Source organism: Eleutherodactylus coqui, chromosome 1, assembly GCF_035609145.1.
Source record: "Eleutherodactylus coqui strain aEleCoq1 chromosome 1, aEleCoq1.hap1, whole genome shotgun sequence".
In the NCBI taxonomy this organism is placed as follows: domain Eukaryota; kingdom Metazoa; phylum Chordata; class Amphibia; order Anura; family Eleutherodactylidae; genus Eleutherodactylus; species Eleutherodactylus coqui.
The window spans coordinates 251410087-251427309 of record NC_089837.1 but is presented as its reverse complement, the minus strand read 5'-3'; the positions used below and the strand labels follow the sequence as shown (position 1 = coordinate 251427309).

The 17223-nt window shown below is 40.2% G+C and overlaps 1 protein-coding gene across 1 annotated transcript in view; it reads left to right on the top strand.

The window, feature by feature from the left end:
* The window catches only part of GRIK2 (glutamate ionotropic receptor kainate type subunit 2), an 843071-nt gene that overhangs the window by 678899 nt on the left and 146949 nt on the right, over positions 1-17223 (top strand). Inside the window, exon 13 of the mRNA XM_066608100.1 lies at positions 4924-5141. Coding sequence (XP_066464197.1) covers positions 4924-5141 — 218 coding nt within the window. The remainder of the gene's footprint in view (positions 1-4923; positions 5142-17223) is intronic.

Below are 17223 nucleotides of genomic sequence, written 5' to 3'. Positions count from 1 at the left end.
TGAGTGCAATTTTGCATGCACTAAATCACTTGTGCAAACTGCATTAATTCAAACCCAATGATTTCAATGGGTTTACTCTCCTAGAGCATTTTTGCAGGCAAAATTCGGTCTTGCCAAGAAGTAGGCAACATGCCCTATTTTTATGCTCATTTACGCACCCAAGGCCCCATAGGAGTCTATGGGGTGCCAAATGCATACTTTCCTTGAACAAATTCACACACCGCATTTTGCTGTGTTAATTGATAACATTGGGTACTAATTAGGCTGGCTTGCTTAATAAGTTTGAGGGCCTGGTAACTAAGTCGGTTGGATCGCCAATTAATTCAGCTAGCCTGCCAACTAAGTTGGTTGGACCGCCTACTAAGTAGGCTTCCTCACCTGTTCAAACATAGCATGGTTGTGTCCCATACCAATGTAAACAAGCCCAGCAGCAAAAAAAAGTACTGTAAAGGGGCACGTATACGCTTGTAAAAGGACGTGATAGCGCTTCATTCAGAGTGCAATCACATCATGCTCTAGCGAGCATGAATACGTCAAGCTTGTGTGAAGGAGCCCTTACACAGTGTTTGGAATTAAACAGATGAATGTATGTGCAAATATGCTTGCTGCAATGGAGTGTATTTGCACATGAGCAAGTCTTAATTTTTTTACTGTTCAAACCAAGCGCCATTGTACGCGCAAAAAAAAACCAAAAACAGAAAGATAGGGCAGGACCTATCTTTTCTCGCATGTATGAAAAATACATGAGAGAAAGTTAGGACAAGGCCTATGTATTCTCGTGCGTAGGAATTGCGCATGAGAAACATGCTTGTGAGAATGAAACCATTGAAAACAATGGTTTTGCTTTGTCAAGTTTTGTGGGTGGGATTTACATGTGCGGAAAAACATGAGCAAACATGTTCATCTGTTTAAACTCTTATACACCAGTGTTCAGAACTAGTGTTGAAGAATCCAAACCAGTAGAATTGTGTTTCTATATAGCCTTTCCCGAAAACTAGTTTGGATGGCGCAACGTGATTTAATACAATGAAATCTACAGCTCAATTCCCACCAAAATCATCAATAAAACCCAGTACAACTCGCAGATTTCATTGCAGATTTTTTTAATGATGATTCCACAGCATAAGGGCTTATCCAGATGGCCATAGGCACAACTACTATCGACAATACAGAGCATAGTTGTGTCTGAATGAAGGAGATGTATTTTCCCTCCCCAGCAGTTCAAACTCCACACCTGAGTGCAGGAATTGGAACAAAAGGCAGGAAAACAGGTGGTGAAAATGAAAGCACTAAAATCCTATAGATAGCAGTGGTTTTGTTTTGTCCTATTATACTGCCGTGATTATCACGGCATTATGAGGGCCAATTCAGACAAACATATTTGTGAGGCATTTCTGCCGCACTACCATATCACCACCCTGCTGCCCCCCATATTGTTTAAGCAGTATATTCTACTATATTCTAAGCTATCAAACAATCACTAGTTCAAGTGCCTTATTGGGCCAAAAAGTAACAATGGGTTGAAAAAGTTTTTACTTATTATAAAAATAAATCTAAACTTTTTTCCCCCCATATTTAAAAGTCTTACAAATTGAAAAATTATTTAATTTGTCCAGTATGTTTTGCCAGAAAAAAAATTCAGAGCATTTAATAAAAAGCTATCATACCTCGTATGGCTACGTTTTGCATTATACATGCCCGCGTATCACATGTAGACAGACATGCACAGTGGAACTTTATTTTTTTAATTCCCCACTCCAATGCACCAATGCATTGCGTATCGATTGTGTATTATATGCAGGCTATACAAATGTATTTAAATGATCATGCTGTGTACATACGCAAAGAAATAGAGCATGCTGCAATTTATTTCTCTTGTGTATCAATATGCAGTGTCTACATGCTGGTGTGCACAGATCAATAAAAGTCCATTGACTTTCATTGATTCCATTTGCTGCGTATCATGTGTCTGTGCAACGTACACGTAAAATGCAGTGAAAACATGGTATTGGACATGACCCCTAACTACTGTCAGTCAAGTTAGTAGAAAGTAGTTTTCCTAAAAAAAGTTGCTCCCATCTCAAACATGTATGGGGTATTTACACTATATGATATCAATGTCTGACACATGTGGATTACACCTCTGAGACGCACAACTATGTAAAGGATTGGGGTTTCCTTGACTTCAATCCTACCTGTGTAGTGTAGTTAAAGACACCACTGCTATCTTGTGTATAATTGCAAACAAATAATGAAAATTTGTACCAATTCTTCTACTGTACCCTGACCTTTTACTGCAGATTATAGGTGTATTTCTTAAAACTAATGTGAAGATTTAGGCCGCCTGCACACGGGCGGAAATCCCGCGGCGGTATTTCCCGCGGGATTTCCACCACTGAAAGTTTGCATAGGAGTGCATTACAATACGCACTCCTATGCAGACGGCCGCGGCATGTCCTATTTTTGTGCGGGGCACGCACTCACCCAGCCGCGGCTCCGGTCTGCGCATGCGCCGGCTGCACCGCAGCCGACACATGAAAGAGCCGGGGCCGCCAGGCGCGGGTGAGTACGCGCTCGTCCCTGCAGGCTCTCGGGTCAGGTCCCGCGGTGAGAATTCTCACTGCCGGATCCGACCCGCTCATCTGCAGGCGGCCTTACTGTATTTATTTTATGTTTACATACACATTGGTTTGTTTGCTAATATTAGTTTCTTTATGGTTTGGAAATTATTACAAATGTGCCCTTACTTAACTTTCCTCCTTTATTGTCACATCCAAAAATGTCAGGCAAGAGATATTTGTCAGTGAATGGCTACCCAGTGGTGTGTTGTGAGATTTGTTGAGGGTTTTCCTAGCATGCCACAATAATGTATTAAATGTCTATTGTGAGAAATTGGAATCCTTAATTCTTTAGTGGAATAGGGAAAGGGACTTATTTGTATAGTGCTTTCAGGTAATTTATTTATTATCCCCCAGCATGCTGGGAAGGATGGAAGACTGAGTCAACCTTAAGCCATGCGGGTATTGAACTCACAACCTTTAGCTCTTGAGAAGGAGCTTAGGACTGAATACTGCTGCCTTAACACTATGCGCCAACAGAACAGAGTTAAACCTGTCCATAAACATTTTAATATGGCACAGTAGGTGAAGCCCAATACAGGTGTCCCATACCTAGTATAGTTGGAGCATAGCTGTCTGATGACAGCAGGGCTCCTGCTTTAATGGCTAGGATTAAAGAGACCCATCAATAGTAACAGTGGAATCAAAGTGTTTTCGGAGGGAGTGTGCCTTCTTAGTCACACAACAAACCTCCCAGCAATGTGATTGTAGGTGTCATTGAGTTATCATGGTAGCTAGAGTCTTAAAAATGATACTTGAATCTGCTATGTATTTTAAAGTCACCTTGTTGCACTAATTAAGTTTTATGAAAAAAAAAGGTCAATTCCAAGCAAAAGAAAAAATCCATGTGTTTCCCTTAGAAAATGCTTTTATTACAAAAATTATACAAAATAAAATCCACATAAATGTCATTACTGTATTTGTAATAACTTAAACTATAAAAAGATTACATTATTGAGTCATGGTGAATTCTAAAAAAAAAAAATTCTTAGAAAAGTGCCCTTAACTGCTAGTTTTTGTTCATTAGCCTCCCAAAAAACAGAAAAAAAATCTAACTCTTGTATAAACTCTAAAATGTAACTAATAAAAACTAATACTCATCCTGTCAGAAAGACCTTCGTGCAGCTCCATCAGCTGAAAAATGAAAATGTTATGAGCCTTGAAATGTGGCAGTGCAAATATTTTTTACATTTATTTCATTGTGCAAAAGTAGTGAAGTGTAAAAAAAAGTATACAAATTTGGTATTGCCAGAATTGTTTTGCCACATATATTAAATTATTATTTATACTGCATGGTGAATGCAATAATAATGGCAAGATTGCAGTTTTTTTACCCCCTGCTAGAAAGACAATAACATTAATATACTATATGTAGGCCAAAAAAAAAACAAGTCATCATATGGCTTGGTTGGCTGAAACAGGCCTACCACTAAAAGGTTTGTAAAGATTGAGGAAAATTAACAATAGACATCTGTATTTTGTTGAGGTAATCATATAAAGCAAAAGTTGTCCTATCTTGTGTTGTATTTCCCTTTGTTGGTACTCAATGTATTAAAGGGGTTGTCCAGGTAGAATACACCTTTTAAAATAAAAGCCAAAAGGGTTAAAAACAACAAAACAAAAGGTGCTAACCTGTCCTCAGCCCCAGTGATCCAGTGCTGCAGCCCTGTGATTCCTTCTGCGCCTGTTGCAATTCAGAGTCCGCAGCATTACCGTGCATTCTCCTGCCATCAGCAGTCGCAGCCTATGCACCATGATGCCAGGAGTTCAGAATGGTGATACTGAGGCCTCTGATTGGCAGACAGTGGTCTGTCACGGGGCTGCAGCGCTAAATGTTTGGGACTGAAGATGGGTTAGTACTACTTATTTTTTGGTTTTAACCCTTATGACTCTGATTTTAAAAAGTTAGCTCTTAAAAGGACAACCCTTTTAAAAGGTGCCTCTTCATATATTTGGGGTATCTTTGGAACATCCATGCATCAAATTTGAAAAATACGTCAGCTACAAGCCAACATAGATTTCAGCAATAATTTACATGTGTTTATGGCACAACCTATAGTAAATATGACGGCTTATGAGTGGTCATGCCCCGGAATTCTAATCCCTACTTACTTTTTTAAGAACTATAAAGGCCAGTGTTAAATTGCATAAAGTCACATATTTTGGTGCAAAAAATGACATGTGCCAAAATTATACAATAAATTATCATTTTGGGATTGCTAAAATGCGATTTTTACATATATTGCTTTATTACAGTTAATTTATTAATAAACGGATTTACAATATCTCCCTTGATTTCCACCAGGTTCTGAACTTATGCCTAAGGCTCTCTCTACAAGGATAGTGGGAGGAATATGGTGGTTTTTCACACTCATCATCATTTCCTCATATACTGCCAACTTAGCTGCCTTTCTCACAGTTGAACGAATGGAGTCCCCTATTGATTCTGCTGATGATTTAGCTAAACAGACTAAAATTGAATATGGTGCTGTTCAAGATGGGGCTACAATGACTTTTTTTAAGGTACGTTGTCGATTACTTGTTATGTCAATGTGACATTGTTATGATGACAAGATAATTATAATATTATGAATGCAATTTTCCTAATAGCACAAAAAAACTAAGTTTAAACTTGCAATGTATCAACTAGACTTTACTTGTTTTCTCTGAGAAATCCTATACACAGATGTAGAATATTCTAATAGTAAAAACTTTATAAGAAATTAGTCAGAAAATGTCATATATATGTGTATGTACATATTATCTGTCGCCTATTTAAGGCTTGATTTTGAAAATCCAGTGTCAAATGTTGTAAGATATAATTTTTATTATGTTTCAATTTATTGCCCCAAATAATCCACAATGTATCTGGAAATAAATTTTACTTTCTGTAATATTTGTATAATTTCAAAATAAATACTTTCAGATGTTGTAGGGCTGCTTTGTCAATAAAGTAGCACTGAGGCCTTAGTCAGACGGGCGTTTTTTGCCGCGATTTGCGGATCGCATGACGGATGCGCATCCGCAAATCGCGTGACCGGTGCGCGCAAGTCGCCCGCAAATCGCCCGAAAATCTGCTCCTAGCCGCGTTTCATTAGAAACGGGCCGGAGCTGTGCAGCGCATTGCATTCAATGGAGACGGCAATACAGCCGTCTCCATTGAAAGCAATGCGCTGCGGGCGAGCCCGGGATGAATTGTCAGTAAGGGCTTAAATATATAAGCCCTTACCTGCAATCCATCCTAAAATGTGTTAAAATAAAAAAAAATTGCATTCTCACCTTCTGCCTGCAGCTCCGGGCAGCCGTCCTGCAGTGGGTGTGAAGGGGGTGTGAGTCAGACCTGCCCCCTGATTGGCTCAGCGCTGAGCCAATCAGAGGCATGCCTCACTCACACCCATTCATGAATTCATGAATGGATGTGAGTCAGACCTGCCCCTGATTGGCTCAGCGCTGAGAGGCAGCAGTCACTCACCCATTCATGAATTCATGAATGGGTGTGTGAGTGAAACCGGCCTCTGATTGGTCAGGCTGTGACCAATCAGAGCAGATCATTCAGCAGGCGGGGATTTTAAAGCCCCGCCGGCTGAATAGTGCCGAGAAGCAGTTCAGGAGAACTGACAGCGGCCGCGGCTGGACTCCGGCTGCAGCGGAAAGGTGAGTATACAATTTTTTTTTATTTTAACACATTTTAGCATGAATTGCAGGGAAGGGTTTATATATTTAACCCCTTCCCGACAATTAACCCCGCGCACGCCGGCAGCCCATTGCTTTCAATGGAGCGGCTGTATTGCCGCTCCATTGAATTCAATGGGCAAACATCGTTCTTCTCTGCCACAGCTGTTACAGCTGTGGCAGAGAAGAATGATTTGTCTTCTATATGTTCTCAATGGGGTCGGCGCTGCTGCCGCCGGCCCCATTGAGCGCATATACAGAAGCGAACAGGAATCGCAGATCGCAGATAGGTGCGATCTGCGATTTTTTGTTCTATAATTTTTCGGACGAGCGCATAAAAAGCGCTCATGTGTCCGATACCATTGCGAAGCAATGGTTTTAAAAAATCGCCGGACGCATGCGCATGCGCAAATCGCGGCAAAAAACGCCCGTCTGACTAAGCCCTGAAATTGTTAATTACTATAATTTATAGTACTATTGCAATGACCTACTCAGTTAGTGATAATTCAGCTACCATTATATATAAACTAGTCAGTCCTATAAATTGATTCATTATAAGGGTTTTCCGGAATATTTAATTAAGTACTAAAAAAAAGCTAACACTAGAACATGAAACAAATTATAATATACCTGTCTTAGTAATTCAGTGTAGTTCCAATAGTAGCTTTGCTGAACTATTCCTTGCACTTTATATTTATCATCCACATGTGATGATGTGGCTTACATAAGATCAATTATTATAAGGTAGGAGGTTATATGTGTTAAAAAAATGCACATATACTGTAGATTCAGAAAGGATAATGATTTGTCTACAGTGCATCTCCTAAATCAAAATATATTAGTTAAGATTCTCATGTGAATTTGTTGACAAATATTATATATATTTTTCTCTTTAATAAATTTTGAATAAGTGTTAAAAATTTGGATTTGAAAGCTTTCTAATGCATCTAGTTCCTCAAATTGATTTGTAGCAAAAATGACTGTTGAGAAGCAAATTATACTATACATGTGACATTTTTGTGCCTTATTGGTTTGTTTATGGCATTATCATTATCGACTTATCAATTACATTTGATAAGAAGCATTTGGTTACTAAAAATAGTTTTTTGTATTTGTTCATCCCAATATATTGCTATTTTCTAGGATTAGGAGCTGTATAAGACTTTACTCAATCTGAGTACCAGCAGGTCAATGTCTTCTACCTTAGTATTTTTCAACTTTTTTAAACCAAGTATTTCCAAGATTATTATTACATATCATGCTATAATTAATAACAGCACATGATGAGGCAGGTACACTGCAGAGTATACACACCACAGGTTACAAATCTAGTCACTTCCAACTAGTGCTTAAATTTTTGGTTCATAAACATTTACTGTGATGACATTAAATATTTATGAAACAAAGATTCATGCAGAGACTTTAGTGATATTTATGGGGATTTGTCAGAGTAGACCAAGTTCTATCCTATGTTCCTCTAACATAAGAGCTTTTTTTAGATGATCATAGCCATATAATTTGGTAAGTTGAAGAAAATACTGGAGCTAGAGTACTTGCTGTTAGCTTGTTCTTTCCATCACAGCTTTGTGCTGCTTAGCCATGCTGAGAACTAGAAACAACAACAGTGATATCACCTCTGACTTTAGAGATGCAAAAGAATTGTTATCCCCTTTGCTATATCACACTGTTACTGTGCTGAGCATAATTACTGTCATTGCTTCCATCCAGTTCTGAAATCATCTTCCCTCCTTTAACAGGACCCAATACCCAGGCTCTTTTATTGCTTCATCATTAGAGATTAGCGAGCACCAAAATGCTCGAGTGCTCGTTACTCGAGTCGAACGTTCAGTGATGCTCGAGAGTTCGTTTCGAGTAACGAACCCCATTGAAGTCAATGGGCGACTCGAGCATTTTTGTATATGACTGGTGCTCCGCTAAGGTTTTCATTTGTGAAAATCTTAGCAAATCACCAAAGTCATGTAAAAAACACAGAAATGGATAGGGCAGGCGAGGAGCAACATGCAGGGCTGCATTTCGGGCTCCGAGGTCTCACTGTTAAGCCACAATAGTGGCAAGAGTGAGACACCCCCCCCCCCCCCCCGCACTGTCAGCATTAAGATCGTTCTCCTCTGCCACAGCTGTAACAGCTGTGGCAGAGAAGAACAATGTTAGCCCATTGAATTCAATGGAGCCGGCAATACAGCCGGCTCCATTGAAAGCAATGGGCTGCCGGCGAGCGCGGGATGAATTTTCGGGAAGGGCTTAAAAATATAAGCCCTTACCTGAAAATCATCCTAAAATGTGTAAAAAAAAAATAAAAAAAAATGTATACTCACCTTTCCGCTGCAGCCGGAGTTCAGCTGCGTCTGGCCGGCAGTTCTCCTGAACTGCTTTCTGTAGTATTCAGCAGGTGGGGATTTAAAATCCCCGCCTGCTGAATGAGCTGCCTCTGATTGGTCACAGCCTCATCAATCAGAGGCAGCTCTCACTCACCCATTCATGAATTCATGACCAATCAGAGGCAGCTCATTCAGCAGGCGGGGATTTTAAATCCCCGGCTGCTGAATACTACTCACAGCAGTTCAGGAGAACTGCCGGCTGGCCGCGGCTGAACTCCGTCTGCCGGGACAAGGTGAGTATATATATTTTTTTTACTTTTTACACATTTCTGGATGAATTTCAGGGAAGGGCTTATATTTTTAAGTCCTTCCCGAAAATTCATCCCGCGCTCGCCGGCAGCCCATTGCTTTCAATGGAGCCGGCTGTATTGCCGGATCCATTGAATTCAATGGTCAGTGCTCGTTTAATCGAGACGAGTACCGCGTGGTGCTCGTCTCGAGTAACGAGCATCTCGAGCACCCTAATACTCGAATGAGCATCAAGCTCGGACGAGTATGCTCGCTCATCTCTATTCATCATCAATCATAATTCTCTATACTGTGAAACTCCTTTAATTTAAATTTAAAAGCACTATACTTTGTCCAGTCTCTTGGTATTAACCCCTTAACCACCGATACACCTTTTAAGGGCTGTATCACCTATCTATGTATAAAGAGAGATCATGCAGCCATCTCTCTGCATACACTGCAGGTGCTGGCTGTTTCTTATAACCAACACCCGGTGGCAACAGCCCCGACAGACTGCACGGCTCATCAGAGCCGTTAACCTTTCAAGCACCCCGAACACTGCTTAGGGGTCCTGTACACCCCTTCAATGAGATTGCAGGGATCCGTGTGGGTGTCATGGTGGCCAGGGGCCTTTTAAAAGACCGCAGGGTTGTCATGGCAGAATGCCTATCAAGCCATCCCTGTGATGGCATTACATCATATTGCAGGAGCGATCAAGGCATTGCAATTTGTTGTCCCCTGTGGGGACTTTAAAAAAAAGTAAAAATAAGAACAATAAAGTTTTATTTAATAAAAGTAAAAAAAAAACCTTTTGCCATATTTGTAATAAAAGAATTTAAATAATAAAAGAAAAAAATGGAAAAAAGCTTGGTCACTAAAAGATTAAAGAAACTGCACCACCAACATTGGCTACTTCATTCTTCCTTTGACCGCAGGCAGCCACCATTGTTATATCAACTGCACTACTACTTGTATCCTCATCCTTTCCAAGTGGTTGCTATTTGAAACCTTCCTGGTCAACTTACAGTATGTTTTTAATGATTAGCTGAAGGTTATGTGTTCTCTCATCACTTAGCTATTTGGCTTCCTGCATGCAATGTACTGCTGACAACCTGGAATTCAGAGACAATATTGTGGACAAAAAAATACTTTTAGCTGCATGTTACTTTAGATACCTTTACATGAAGCAACTATTGTTCAGATAGTTGATCAAAAATAATTAAAGCGTACGATTGACAGGTATTTTCTTGCTTTTAAACACAGTGATGCTTGGCCAATAATTGTTTGCTGAGATATGTTAATAGAGGGGATGTCATACAAGTTTGTTCACAAGTCATTCAAATATAAATGACTGACTTTTCCACACATGACTTTTGATCAACCAATGACTATTTTTTTGGTAAGCAGGAATAAAACGACGAGCGACTTATCAGTCATCACCTACCGTGTTTCCCCGATAGTAAGACACCCCCGATTGTAAGATATATCGGGGGTTTCAGGGGGGTCGGCCAATGTAAGCCGTACCCCGAAAGTAAGACATATGTCTTACTTTTGGGGAAACACGGGGGTATTGCCGCCTCCCTCTCATCTAGCTATCTCCGGTACGTCCTGGAGATAGCGCGGGATCACATAAGATCCCGTGCTATCCCGCAGCGGGAGCCGGCTGTCACTCACAGCCGGCGTCCCGCTGCAACAGCGGGGGGGCATCTAGCTATCTAGCTATCTCCGGTACGTCCTAGAGATAGCGCAGGATCACATAAGATCCCGTGCTATCCCGCAGCGGGAGCCGGCTGTCACTCACAGCCGGCGTCCCGCTGCAACAGCGGGGGGGCATCTAGCTATCTAGCTATCTCCGGTACGTCCTGGAGATAGCGCGGGATCACATAAGATCCCGTGCTATCCCGCAGCGGGAGCCGGCTGTCACTCACAGCCGGCGTCCCGCTGCAACAGCGGGGGGGGCATCAGAGATGCGCCGCCCCGCTGTTAACCCCTTCTCTGCCGCGATCTAAGTAGATCGCGGCAGGGAAAGAGTTCACAGAGGAATCGCGATCCTTCTCTGTCTCCGGCCGGCTTTCGCGATGTCATCGCGAGAGCCCGGCCTGTCGCCATGGCAACAGGATGCCAGACACTGGCGTCCTGTATTGCCTGTGCCTATAATCGCTGTATAGGCGATAAGGCATGGGAGAGCAGTAGCTCTGCCATGCCTTATCACAGCGATCATAGGCATACTGCTGCAAGTCCCTTAAGAGGGACTCAAATAGTGTAAAAAAAAAAAAAAGAAAAATGGAAAAAAAAGAAAAATGGAAAAAAAAAATTTATTTTTTCCAATATAAGACATACCCCGAAAGTAAGACATAGTGGGGCTTTTGGGGATAAAAAGAAAGTAAGACACTGTCTTACTTTCGGGGAAACACGGTAGTAAGTAGCCATGTTCACACTGAATGACTGTCATTGAATTCACTTTTTTAAGCAGTTATTTGGTGATAATTTTCCTATATAAAGTTACCTTTAGAAGATTAGAAGAATAATGCCCCCTGTCCATTGCGGAGGCGGAATATTGCTAGCGATATTCCGCCACGGGGGATGAGGGGAAAGAGCTGACAGGTCTCAGCAGTGAGCCTATCTAGTATGCTGTGATTTAAATCCCTTGAGCAGAGAATCGCTATGATTCTCCACTTGTGGACGCCGGCTCTGTGCTTTCCATAGCAACGCTATGGAAAGCTTCACACAGCGTTGACTAATATTACTAATTATATTGAACATTTGACTGTACATAGCAAAATAAATGATGGTACACATTTTTTATTACATTGTGATAAGTGATTAAACTTCTTATTATGGCATAATGTGGTGAAGACCCATCATGCATAATTTCTTCTACAATACGAATAGATATAGTATTTTGTAATATTTCTCATGCGTACTAATACATTTCTCATGTGCTTGTTTATCATTTAGGGCTTGGGCAGACAAGTGTGGTTTACACACTGCTATAGCAACCAATGAGTTGCTATATAAGCGCTCACATAGACCCTTTTTAGAAGCACAGGATCTGCCCTTCTAAAAAATCACAGAGAGCGAGTGCCGACTTGCTTGTATGCTCTGTGGTGCACGCTGTGCAGGGTGCTTTCCATAGGCTCCTATGGGAGTAGTGGAAACATGCAGCCCGCACCGTGGATGTGGGACCAGGCTGCTTCGCGGAGATAGAAGCAGCCTGATCTTGCGATCTTTTTCAGGATGACAGCAGCATGGTGTACACATTGCTTAGCAGCGTGTAAACCACGCTCCTCTGACCTCGGCGTTACTGTTTATCACTTCTCCTACTTGATACCAATACACAAGGTATAAGCACCTTGAAAATGTTCTAAACGGTATAAATGACAATCACCCATAATAGTGTAACAAAGTATTTCTTTATAATTTATTTTATATCATTGTTTGTTCATTTTGAATACTAAAATATTTATTTTAGTATAAAAAAAGTATTTAATGTCTAAATATTTCATTATTCTGTATAAATAAAGAATTTTTTGTTGATTGTTGAAATTGATAGTTGTTTAAAGCACTAAATTGTTTAGTATTACATGGATTTTAAGAATGACACTACAACAATATCCACCAATTTTACAGGTGATTTCATTTAATCATGTCAAAACAATGACAATGACTTGGAACTAAATTTATACTGTAGGTCATAAATTTGAAGCTTTCTCTGATGTTTCCATGGAGCTAAATATCTATGTCATCATGACCTTGATTGCAGTATTCTGTTTCATTTTAACATTTGCAAAAGACAAATAATAAAAATGTCGGATTCTGCAGACTAAGTTTAGAAAAACTTCTTTAATGATTAATGTTTTTGACAGAAAGTAATATATGACTTTAGAAGAGTTATGTGTTGCATTTTTACCATTTTAATGACATTCATTTTTGAACACCTAGTAATATTTTGCACTTTATTTTAATGGCTAATTTTGTAGAGAAATCATTAGCATTGCTAAATATTCACATTATTTAATCCACAGAGAAAGTGTACAATTAACCTAAAGGAACAAAACTAAATAGTAGTATTATAAAAAATGAATTAAATGACATTTCAAAATTTGAATAACATTTGTTTTGAAAAATAATTCTGTGGATCTTAACTTTTTTTAATTGAAGAATGCAATGACACCTTAACATGAGTAGAACTGCTTGATCAGTGGTCCTGCATTCATAGAGATAAGTAGATTATGGTATAAAATTAAGAAAGTAAAGGAAATTATTGACCATCATTATGTAAAAGCATTAATAATAAATTTAAAAAGTTCATTATAGAATTAAAGTAATTTTAGAACTAAGAAATAAAGGGGTATTCCAGGATGATCAGTAGGGACCTGTCACTTCGATCCCCGGAGATCAGCTGATTCCTGAGTATACTGTCACTGCATTTACTGTTGAAAGGATAACGCTCTTACTATAGTGCAATGTCCTTGGTTGGTACTGCAGCACAGCTCCCATTGAATTAAATAGTAACTGTGACTGCAATACCATCTCAGGCCACTGCGCTGTGGTCAGCACTTTTTGCTTACTTTTTGATGTATTAATAATACATCATTTAGAAGCACTGTCAGCTCAGACACATGTTCTCCCTGGGTCCGCAGCACTCTTCTTCATTTTCTTCTGGGCGGGGATGGAAAAATCCCCGCCTGCTAGAAGCACTGCCTCTGATTGCTTGTGATTGGTCAAAGCGCTCAGCCAAGGCAGCGCTTCCAAGAGGCGGGGATTTATCAATCCCTGGCCAGAAGAAATGAAGAAGAACAAGGGAGAAGACACACCTGACCTGGACAGCACTTCTAGGTAATGTATTTTTTTTTTCCTGCAGCTATGGGGTTATTTTCAGGCTAAAGCTTGTATTTCAAGTCACCCCCCACCCCTGAAAATCCCTGTAGGGGTTGCCTTCATCCCATTTCTTCTAATGAAGTGGCAGTAGCACCGGCCCCATTGAAAGCAATGGAATAGCATTGTGCTCCTCTGCCACAGCTGTGACAGCTGTGGCAGGGGATTCCTTCATCCCTGTAGGGACTCCCCTCAACACTGAACACTGTGGCAGTGCTGTGACTGTGTTCAGTGATGAGGGGACTCCCTGAGGAGATGAAGGAAATCCCCTGACACAGCTGTCACAGATTGCTCTCCTCTGCCACTGCTGTGACAGCTGTTGCAAGGGATTCCTTCATCCCCGTGGGGAGTACCTCCATCACTCTGACAGTGCTATCACAGTGTTCAGTGATGAGGAGACTCTCTGCAGAGATGAAGGAATCCCCTGCCACAGCTGTCACAGCTGTGACAGAGGAGTGCAATGTTCTCCCATTGCTTTCAATGGGGCTGGCGCTGCTGCCGCTGGGCCCATTGACAACAATGTGAAGCCACTGGATGTGACAGTATCCCAGGGTTTCATATCCAAGGAATCCTCTACTGCAGCTGTCACAGCCGCACAGGTGATAGCGATCCTCTCTTATTACTTTCAATGGGGCCGCACTATTTATGTGCGAAGTTTACTATCGTGTGACCGCACAAGTGCAATTAAGAATGCGTCTGAAGCTTCAGTCACATATTTTTTATACCTATTCATGTGTGAAAATAATGCTTGTCTGACTAAGCCCGAAGTTTAATAAATAGTTTTTAAAAAACTTTTTTTTTTTTACCATTATTAAACTTTATTATGTATTACATGAGGAGTCAAGACACACAAATGAATTGCACATATTTGGTATCACCATAATCATAGCAACATGTAGAGTAAATCTGTACAATTCTTTAGTTTTAGTGAATAGGGTGAAAAAGAGAATTTTTAATTTCCTTCAAAATATAAATCAAAATATTTTTTTTTACCTTTATTTACTCCAAAAGAGTATTAAAATAAAGTATAACCTGTCCAATTTTACATCACCATAAACATGGTAAAGTTATCACTACCAGACTGCCAATATGCAAAAACAAAAAGTGATTCAGCTCTTCAAAGGTGGATTCTGGTTTCACCAAATAATTGTTGTTTTAATATAGTGAAACATCATTTTACCAGCAACAATTTTACTATTATACTTTCCTTATCAAGTCTTTTGCTTGAAGTCATTCACTAACAAGCTTCATTGGTTATTATCAGATGAATAAAAATCGCTCTAGACTATTTAATGGACACACAAGTGCTTGTCTTGTAACAGTTACAGCTGTGTCTTCTTATGAACTTTGTACTTGTGTGTCCATCACGTGACCAGGACTAACTTTTACCACAGGAATAAAATGATGTTTTCTATTAAAAGACAGCAAAGAGAAGTCATGAATTCCAATAGGAATTAATATAGAAAATACAGCTGCAAGAAAAAGTAAGTGAACCCTTTAAAATTACCTTGATTTATGAATTGATTACTAACAAAATGTGGTCTGATTGCTTTCTAAGTTACAATTATAGACACACCCAATCTGAGTAAACTAGTGCACAGTTGTATTGTTTATGTATTTTATTAAGTGCATTGAGTATATATCCACAGTGCAGGGGGAAAAAAACTAAATGAATGTTTCACAATGTTTCTGATAAAATATTCTACAGATGAAAGTGGATTTTTTTAGCAGAAATGCACAGCACTATGTTTAGAGGAAAAGAGCATAGCAACAGCAAAAGCTCATTCTAAGGGCTTATTCCCATGAGCGTATATCAGCCGATATATGCTTCCCTCCCCCTCACTGCCTCGCTCCTCCACTAAGCACCACTCTGTCCCGCCCACTCCCATTGGTGGGTATGGACAAGGGGCCGGAGCTTAGCTCTGCCCCATCCTGCCCACTCCCATTGCAAATCGCTTGGAGCGGAGGAAAGAAGCAGAGAGACGGTGAGTGGGAGGGACAGCGTATATCGGCTGGACAACGCACGTTTGAATAAGCCCTAAATGTGAGGCATAGTAGGAGGAGCATCATAGTTTAGGGCTGTTTTACTGCTACAGGAAACATTTGGTGAAAGTAATTGCTAAAGGGGATCTAAAGCTTATTAAATTTAAGGCTTCATCTACTCTTTCTCCCTGTATGTGAAAGTTTACTCGATCTGCTCAATATAAGACAAGAATGGTACAACTGTAATAATTGAGTACTGTTGCATATTTGTGAGAATCAATTAGTTTTCAGCTCACCAAAAATGCAAGTGATTATTAGCTGTTTACTATTAAGTGATGCAGGTGATCAGAGCGATCTCTGGCCTGCTCCACCTCTATTCACAGAATGACTAGTTATATTTTTTTGTCTTAAGTATTTCTTATGTGACTTTGATAGCGATCAGTACATATTTTATTAGTAATAAGTTCACAAATCTAGGTAATTACAGAGGATTCTCATATACTTTCTTATAATATAAATATATATAATATGTGGTGACTTGGGAACATTCGCTCACATCACAGGTAGACACCAGCAGGATAAAATCCAATTCTTCATTTATTTACACCTTCAAAGCAACATTAGCCTGCTTTAGCACAGCTCTCAGCAATTAATTTAAGTGCTCTTTACTTCAGGCTTTCAATACTACACAGTCCAAGTGCAGCTCTCACCCAGTTTTCTTTAGGACAGGTTCCACACAACTTTCCTCAGGAACACTTCACCCAGTTTTCTAGGGCAATTCACCCAGCTTTACCAAGGCACGCGATCTGTCTTTCAATGTCCAGGTGTCTCCCTGAACCTCTCTCTTTGGCTCTCAGCCAACTTCTCTCCTTGTGGCAGAAACTGACACCTTTATCCTACTTCCTACCACATGCACTCATGTTTTCCCTCATCTCAGGCACCAGAATGCGTGTTCAGAGCCTAGAGACCATTCTGTGTACTGCACCTCTACAATATATATATGAGCCCAATTTTAAAAAAGTTGGGACATTGTGAAAAATGTAAGGGGCCATTTCTACCATTGTGTAGCATCCGCTCTTCTTTTACAACACGCTGTAAATATCGGGGAAGTGAAAAGACCAATTGCTGGAATTTTGGGAGAGGAATGTTGTCTCAACTGTCCTGGGTCTTCTTTGCCAGACTTCTTGTTTTTTAATGAACCAAATGTTTTCTATTGGTGAAAAGTCTATACTGCAGGCAAGGCAGTTCAGCACCCAGACTCTTCTTCTATGAAGCCAGTCTGTGTTTTAACATTACCTTGCTGAAATATGCAAGGCCTTCCCTGAAAAAGATGTTGTCTGGATGGGAGGATATGTTGCTCCTAAACCTCTATACACTGCTCATCATTGATAGTCCCTTTCAAGATGTGTAAGCTGACCATACTATAGATTCTAATCTAACTGCTT